Source organism: Fragaria vesca, linkage group LG4 (assembly GCF_000184155.1).
Source record: "Fragaria vesca subsp. vesca linkage group LG4, FraVesHawaii_1.0, whole genome shotgun sequence".
In the NCBI taxonomy this organism is placed as follows: domain Eukaryota; kingdom Viridiplantae; phylum Streptophyta; class Magnoliopsida; order Rosales; family Rosaceae; genus Fragaria; species Fragaria vesca.
The window spans coordinates 11,753,882-11,763,239 of NC_020494.1; the positions used below are offsets into that span (position 1 = coordinate 11,753,882).

General features: G+C 39.4%; 1 protein-coding gene across 1 annotated transcript; it reads left to right on the forward strand.

Moving 5' to 3' along the window:
• The first annotated feature begins 6,426 nt into the window (after positions 1 to 6,426).
• Positions 6,427 to 8,063, forward strand: LOC101299084 (exopolygalacturonase clone GBGE184-like). The gene is made up of 4 exons (XM_004298100.1): positions 6,427 to 6,654; positions 6,815 to 7,135; positions 7,233 to 7,748; positions 7,836 to 8,063. Exons 1-4 carry the CDS (start codon positions 6,427 to 6,429, stop codon positions 8,061 to 8,063), a joined length of 1,293 nt encoding a protein of 430 aa, XP_004298148.1.
• Positions 8,064 to 9,358: the final 1,295 nt, after the last annotated feature.

The following is a 9,358-nucleotide window of genomic DNA, read 5'->3' on the forward strand; positions in this document are numbered from 1 at the left end:
AAAAAAAAATTAGAGTTCAAGCCACCATACCACCTAGGGCAAGCTTTATTTGCAAAGAGAAAAAACTAAAAAACGAAATTAAAACAAAATGCAGATTTAGAGAACCACTTTGCCTTTGGAGCTAGGGCTAGGAGGTTTGGGCATCACTTTAGAATTTGGGGTCATGACTTGAGCACCTGTTTTTGGATCAGATCTGGCGCCCCGGTCCTTATAACCTGCATGAATTCATAGCGACCGATTCATCCAAATCGCCGTCGCAGTAAAGCGGGTCTGAAGCTTTCTTTTCAGCCACCCTTTTTTAGGCCTCATATATCCGATCATAGACACTAGACTAGTATAAGACTATAAGTGATTGAACAACATTTCTTCTTTCTTTCTATTGTTTTTTTGTTTGAGAAATTGATATTGTCCGAATTGTAACCATTAGTTATACATAATTGTTTTGGGTGTCAATCATCTCATCGTCACAATTCTTCAATATTAGATGCACAGGTGATACACACACAAGTATAATATTCCATGCCATTTTTAGGAATAATTATCCACAATTTTTTTTCTACTGATTAATTGACATATAGTTTTCTAGATCTTCTGGCAATCAGATCGATCCACATCTAATTGATCATCGAATAACTGATTTTGGTAATATGGTCCAAGTACGGTGGGTGCAAGACTGCAAGGCATATATTAAAGTAGTGTTCTTAATCGAACAATATATTTTTTGCAAAAGAGAAGACAAAGACAAGACTTCCCCGGCTGGCCTCCAGAACGAATGCTTCATAATCCATTCACTGCTTAATTGTCTGCTTCATCGGCTCTTTAGGCTAGGGTACGAATTGAAGAAGTAAAAGGAATTAGAGAGTGATCCATATATATCTAGGGATTCCACACATATATATATATATGCAACTACTTTATATTCACTTCTAATGCATGAGCTTCTTGCAATCTGGAGGCAAGGAAATATCATCGTTCAAATTTTAACTTGATAGACTATTAAACTAGTAATTAAATTACCTAAATGGTTAAGATCCATCCCATGAAGATTTTTCATGATCAGTTTGTTTTTAGTTGTAAAGAAAGAAATATATTGACAAAGAGTTTCGAAACTTGGTGTGGACAAGGCATAGAGCCATAGAGCTAATTATTAGTGTCTCTTTCTAATTTGCAAAAATCATATTTTATGAAGAAAAAAAAATTTGTTATATTGGACGAGATCGATCTATAAATTTTTAGCACAACTAGCTATAAATACATGAAGTATCTCACAGTGCTCCACGGAACAGTAATTTCATGGCTTTATAAGATTCCCCATTTTTTTTTGTTAAGTGGATCAGTTTCTTAATTTGCTTATAGATCATATATATGCCTAATGTCTATTAATTTAACATCTAGTTGACGAAATTTTTCTACCATATATGCATGCTTCTAAGCACTTGAAAGATGTTTCAGACACAAAACTAAGTGGAGTAGAAAAATTGGTTTTATTACACACACAAATTTGTTTACTGTTTCTTCTGCATTAGGTGCTTCTTACAGTGTTGTAGATACATAAAAGCAAAAACAAACGTACCCTAGGCCGGTCCACACAGGATCGATCAGGTCCTGCAGAATTATTGGCGCTCTCACGTGAGAAGCGGTTAACATTATTTGATTCCTTTCCCACTAGAGAGATCTGAGAAACTTGTTCAAAAAAAAAGAGAGATCTGAGAAAGCTTAATTTGTAGAGATTCACAAGAACGTGCCTGCTGGGAAGCTCTTTCTATTCGAAGCTTCAGTCACGACACCTCTATATAATGGGCTTTGGCTCTTAAAAATTTGTATCAGCAACACAAAGCAAACCTAGCTAACTAGCTCGTTCATTTCCACTTCTAGCTAGTTATTTCTTAAGCATGGCTTTTGAGCGCTTTGCTTTGAGAGACGAGAGCTATGGTGCTTTCTTGAACTACAAGGCACCGCCAGTCGTATCCGAGCGGCATACCATAATAGAGGATTGCCGTGGCATGCAGTTCCATTATAGCTCCCCCATGGCAGCGCAGACAGTCATTGTCAACCCAGCAGATCAATACTTCTATGCAACCAAAGATGAGTACCAGGGAAGCAGCTGGCCCAATACGACCAGTATATATAGCAAGCCTCCTCTTCCTCATCCTCCTAGAGCTGGCTATTATCCCCAACCTAGTGTGACCAAGAGGGAAGTTCCTCATCAGACGGCGGGGAAGCCCATCACTAGCGACGAGGCAGCCAGAAGGTTCGGGGGTTTTGTGATGACTGAATATCGTACCAAGAAACAGTATCGCGCTTGATTGCTTCACTGGTACGTACAGGCAGAAGGGCAATGATGAATCTCCTAGTGTTTCCAGTTAGATATGCGCTAGTACATAGCTATCTAGCTACCTGCGCATATGAATATGTGTATCTTCCTTTGCTAGCTTTTACTTAATTTTCTGATCTTGTGTTCCAATGGTAACTTTCCGGGCATAAAAGGACTGAACCTGCGAAAGTCAGCCGCGCCGGTGAATCTTTCACCGAGCTAGTTGTCTTATAAATTATGTAATATTTCAGCATGCAATTAATATAGTATGCCTGGCTGTGTATTATGACTATTATCTAGTTAATTTCCAACATAGAAAAATGGAATCGATATCAAAAAAATGTGTATGCATGTTATAGCAAGATATTTGACTCAACGTACAAAAAAAGAAGAAGGTAAAATCCATCCAATTATCCAATATTGGATGAAAGCGTTCGAATTTTGTTGCAAATTGAAGTGCGCGCATGACTCGATCTGACTCAACTAATAAGACACTTATTATGAAAACTGTCCAAAGCCCCCAAAGTTTATCTGTACGTCCTTGGGTTCACTCTAGTGAAACCATCCAAACTTAAGTTGCTAAACACTTCTTAGACAAGATAATTGTCTCTTTCCCGAAAGACTTGAAGGCATATACAAAACTTTGAGACCAAAATATGAAATATTCCCTGAATTATCTCAACAAAATTCTTAGGGCTACCGGCAGTTGGAGAGGGAAAAAGTTGAGGCTGGCCGAGTGGGAGGCGTAAACAGTTGGCAAGGATCGATAGCGAGCCGGCCAGCTCCCCTAGCCTATCCTCTACTTACTCTTCAACATTTCCCAATTCTTCAAGAAATTGGAAAGGCAAGATTTAGGGTGTTGGACACACATGTTCTTAGGTTTCCATTAATTTATGCATGCTTTGTGGCAAATTCACAAGATGATATAGTAACGCGTTACAACAATTTCATTCGTAGGAGTTAGTTATTTGTGTTCCGATCCTTTTTGAGTTGTGTAGTGGTTTCAGACATGTATTTTCAGTCGCTCAGAGAAAGAGAGCATGCCAGTTCTATATATATTGCAGTTTACATGTTAGGAATTCTCTCTCATCATACATGTAAATTACGCCGAAAATGCATGGCAACTCGCTTGTGTGACTCATTGTACGTTTGGGCCGGTAACAGATGCGCGCTTCTACCATTGTTCGTTTTCTTCTTCTTCTTCTTCTTTTTTGGGTGAAGACGCTTCTACCACTGTTACATTATGACTGAATTTGACTCACAGGGATGGTATGCAAGTCAACAAACGGTACCTTATGTCAACATCCCAGCATCTTTCTGGATAAAGAACAATGTTCTTGCGATGAACTAATGTTCACCCCCAGCCTTTCCGTGCCACTTGACCTAATGTTCTTGAGCTACGCGTACTTCCTCATAAGTTGGAAGAAATTTCAGCAAATTCTGTTCTAATTTAAGATTCGTACGCAATTCATTATAGCTTCATCTTGTTATTTGATGTATCACGTTTAGACTTTCATCAAGCACACTGCCTTTGATCAAATTAATGAATATGAAACTGGAACACTTATACAATCTCCATTTTGCATATATACACATTTTATTTATTTATTTATTTTAATCAAATACACAATTAATGTGTTACAATACTGTAAGTCGAACTTACGACCTCTCACTTACAATGAAAGATTTATGCCACTAGACCAAACGGTACTGGACTTTAAAATTTTCTTGTTTGTCTGAATTTTCTCAAAATAATCTTATTAACTTTCCAGTTCATAGAAGAAAAAAAAAACAATTTCAATAATAAAACAGAAGTTGTTTAACATGACAAACAACCAAACAGTTATCTTGTTTTATTTTGTTTCTGTTCTAATTCACAGGGTAAATTTGGCAACTGGAACAACCTTCACGTACTGATCGATTATGGTCCAACAATTAACTGATTAAGCAGAAAGTGAGAATGGTCATGTGCTTATCGAATAATATCTATCCCAATAAGAGAAGAAAGGGACAAGAGCTGCCCTCATTATTCTATACATTATTGTTTCATCGTTACCCTCTACGTGTTAGAGACCCCATTAGATGATTAGATTGATTAGATGGGGTTCTTAATCTAGAAATATTAGTTTTATGCTGCGTACTTCAGAAGCACTTTGAAAATTCAAAAAGAGGAAAAAGAAAAACACTTTGTAATTTTTTAGAGTATCGGATTCGTTTCTATCACATTCCTACTAAAGAAGTAAACATCATAGAATAGCATCATGGAGGATCACGAGAATATTATCCAAACTCCTTTTCATTCAGAGGCTTCGGAAACTCCGGTCTGTGTGTTCATTTCAACTTCTGTTTCTTCTTTTCTTAAGCATACATGGCTTTTGAACGCTTTCCTCTGAGAGGCGGGAGCTATGGTAGTGTGTTCTTGAATTGCAAGGCACCCCAAGTTTTATCCGAAAGCCACACCATAATAGAGGACTGCCGCGACGTGCAGTACCATTATACATCTCCCATGACACCACAAAAAGTCTTTCTCCCTTCAGAACAATACTACAACGCTAGGAAAGACGAGTACAGTGGAAGCAGCTGGTCACAGACCAGTCACGCGAGTACTAGGCCTCCTCTTCCTCGTCCTTCGCAAGGCTACTATAATCCACAGGTGGTCAATATGGAATATCATCAAGTTCCTAGTCACACCAAGAGGCCTGTTGAAGGTTCTTCGTCTGCGAAAGTCATCAACAGCAGCGAAGCAGCCAAAATCTACGGAGGATATGTGATTACTGAATACCGTAATAACAAGAATTAGTCTCATCGTGGCTAAATTAGTTCACTGGTGCACGCAGAGAAGAAAAATGATCGAATCGAGCTCCTAGCCTTTAATGAGTACGTACGTATTGTTAGATATCCTTAGTATATGCGCATGTATCTTTTCTGTGTATGTTTGTTTTCTAGTTTCTACTTTCTTTTAATTTCCGGGCCTCCGACAAGGATGGACTCTGCGAAAGTCGCTGGAATCTATCAGTACTAGTGCTCCTGTAAAATATCTGTATACTCCATGTTTCAGTATGAAATATAATGTGTATATATTTCATGTATACAATTGAAATACCAAAAAAAAAAAAACGATGAAATCAAGAAGTACAAAAGAAAAAGAAAAAGGAAATGATATGAATAGAAAACTCTGAATAGTATATATAGCTAGATCCAAAATACTGTATATGAAGTACGTACTTATGCAAAAATATATATCTTACATTAATTCATCTGAGACCTTATTAGGACAAAGCCTTCGATCTATATATTTCCGGCAAAATTTAATTACTCCGGGGAGCTGGGTAGGGTTTTAAAGCGAAAACACTTCGTTCTACTTCTTCTCTTATCCAAAACATTACTACTTTTATAGTAGATGCTAGCTGCTTTCCTAGAACCAACTGTAGTTTTGAGGGAGTAGACAAGGACATATTTAATTAGAAATGTAGAGATAAAATTTGAACTGCAGGAATCCTACGTGTAGGAGGAGAGCAGTATATATATAGTTACAAATTAACTGAGCTTATCTATGATTAGTTGACAGTACAGATCATGGAGTAGAATGCTGCGGCAGAAATCGAGCGACGAACGGCTCCGGTAATCAATTAATAAGTTCATGAATCTTTGTCCCCCGATAACAAAATCTGTTTAGTTTTCTTTAAACTTCTGTTAATTGTGAATTTGGTGGGTAACGCAAAGATCATTAAGGAATTAAGATGATGGAATGTATAGAGAAGAAGTAAGGTTAATATGGTTGGAGTGAGTAGGACAATTTATATATGCAGCAGCAGCACCTTAAACATATATAGGATATTCATTCACACAAAGCAACACCCCTTAACGACCTAATTAAAACCAATTAAGCAGCCGTTGTAACAATTTCTTTTATTAGATCAAAACAAAGCCAACGACCAAAAAAAAGATCAAAATTAAACAAAGCCATAACAAAGAGGCGCAAAGAGGATCAGTTCATCCACATTTTAATAGTTAGGCCTCCCGCTTGGGCGCTTGTAATTAATTAATCTTAGAAAACATTATAAAAACTTGTACAATTCAAGCAAGCACCTGTACTTAATTGAAGGGTGGCCATGGCTATCAACACAGGAATGTCTTGGTGCCATGCCTTTCTTATAGTGTGCTTAGTTCCACTAGCCCATCTTGCAACTGCCACTGAAAGACAGATATTTCCTCCAGTATTACCGGATATTTTACACGGCAACTATTTGGCTGGCCATGGCGGAGCTGATCCGACTGAGAAAATCTTTAACGTACTAGATTTTGGCGCCGTCACCAATGGAAAGAAAGATTCATCCCTTGTGAGTGTTTCTAAACTTTTAAAACAAAATTTTGGAAACAAACTTAGAACGTAAATAACATTTGTCTGAAGAAAACTAAAATATGTGTCTCATGAAGTACTTGCAAGATGAAATTATATTTCTTTTGGGTCTGATATATGGTGAAATTGAATCACTGCAGTCTCTCATACGAACATGGATTGCGGCATGCCGAGGTACTCACACCGGGAAATCAAGGGTTGTGATTCCTGAAGGAACATTCAAAGCGGGACCGGTTATATTTCAGGGTCCATGCACCTCCAAGAAGCCTATCATTGTTGAAATTAGAGGAACTGTTTTAGGAGCCAATGACTTGTCCTTGTATAAAGAACCATCCTGGATCTTAATTGAAAGGGTTGACGGAGTGATCGTTACAGGCAGGGGTACTCTTGATGGTCAAGGTTCAAGTGTCTGGAAACACGTTGAGAGCTGCAGCGGCAGCAACTGCAGTCCACTCCCACCGGTAAGTTTTGTTGAGAATTCTAAGCCTTGCATGACAACATATAACATCCTGGCAAGATTTCTGGAAACTAATAGTCCGACTTAACTAATGGATGCAGAACCTAAAATTTAACAGAGTCACAAACGGGGTCATCCGCGGCATCAATTCGCTACACCCTAAGGGAGTGCACATTTTCATTACAGAGAGCCAGAACATTAGGGTGCACTGGGTCCAAATCGAAGCGCCTGCAACAAGCCCTAACACCGATGGCATACACATAAGTGACTCAAACAACGTGAGGATTGCCAGAACTCGCATTTCTACTGGGGATGACTGCGTTGGTATGATTCAGGGATCCACCAACATTGCCATCAACAAAGTCTTTTGCGGACCTGGACATGGAATCAGCGTTGGTAGCCTTGGCAAGTACGAGACTGAAAATGATGTAAGAGGGATCGTTGTCAAGAACTGCACTTTCAACAACACAGACAACGGTATCAGAATCAAGTCGTGGCCCGGTTCGCAGCCAAGTCTAGCTACCGGCATGATTTTCCGGGACCTAATCATGCAAAATGTTAAGAACCCCATCATAATCGACCAGGAGTACGGTTGTAATGACAAATGCAACAAAGCGGTACGTAAAAAAAAATATCATTAAATCTAGTTTACTCTAGGGCTACGTTAGATTCAAATGCTTGTTGTGATTTGTGCACAAATGCAGCCATCGAAAGTGAAGATCAGCAATGTGCATTACATCAACGTTAAGGGAACAACATCATCGGATATTGCAGTGGACCTGATCTGCAGCAGCCACTCTCCTTGTGAAGACATTGAGCTTCGTGACATTGATTTGAAGTACGTAGGTCCGAAGAAAGTTAGGACTAGCTCTCAGTGCAAGAATGCGAAAATAGGTTATGGTGGCATTCAAAACCCACCGGCTTGCCGTTGAAGAGTGGCCGGCCTGATTTACTACAACATATACGATTACATGCTCAGTACTGAAAAGGGGGTGATGGAGCAAGGAAGAAATTACTTCAATTAATTAATTTGGGACCAATTGGGGGGGCGTCTATCATGTATATAAATTTAACATTTTGGAATGGGGGAATTATAGTTTTGATTTGTGTAGCATATATTCTCGGAGTAATTTGATCAGATACCCTACAAAACCTAGCAGTTGATTACTTGATTTGCTTTCATTACTTGAGCGGTTGCGCACATATATATACAAGAAGCTTCTTAAGGTAGAGAAAATCTTAATTAAATAGCACCATGGAAGCTAGCTAGCACTACGAGGACAAGCACTTTAGCCGACGAAAATTTTTCGTCGGCCTGTCAGCTTAATTCGTCGGCTAAGATCTTAGCCGACGACCTTTCGTCGGCTAAGATTTCGTCGGGAAAAGCTCGTCTGTGGTGACTTTAGCCGACGACACACGTATAAGTCGTCGGCTATAGTCCAGACTTTAGCCGACGACATTATTTGTCGTCGGTTATCTGCCAAACTTTAGCCGACGAATATTTTAAAATATTCGTCGGCTAAAGTTTGTAATAAAAAAATAAAAAAGATCTATGGCCGACGAAATATAGTATATTAGCCGACGAATTCGAGCATATTTCGTCGGCTAAAAGTTATTTTAAAAAAAATAAAAAAACTTTAGCCGACGAATTAAAGCTTTTTTCGTCGGCTATAAGTCCTTTCCAGTAAAAAAAAAACCCCGAAATTTCTGAATTACCATTCCAAGCAAGCTGCAAAATATACCAAAACAATTCCATATTCCATATAACCAACAACAAGCACATAAAAGTATATAATTCATCAACTACATAAAATCTAAATCGTCTAAATTAATATCCGCTTCTGGGGGTTGCTGCGGAGGTTGCTGCGGAGGTTGCGGCGGAGGTTGCGGTGGCTGGGGTAGCGGCATGAGCGGAGACATGGGCGGAGGCGGAAGTCCCTGAAGCTGGGCAGCTGTAAAGTCCTGCATGTACTGGAACATCTGCTGCTGCTGGGCCTGCTGGATGGCATGTATCTCGGCAACATAGGCTGCCTGCGCAGCATTATAGGCTGCCTGCGAGGCATTATAGGCTGCCTGCGAGGCATTATAGGCAGCCTGAGCAGCTTGCTGTTCTCGTAGTCTCTGAACTTCCGACTCTAGCTGAGTCGTCCTGGTGATCGTGGACGTGGTCCTGCTGCTGGTCGAGGCTGCCTTTCTTTGAAATCCTGGAGTGGTCTTCAGGACCCCC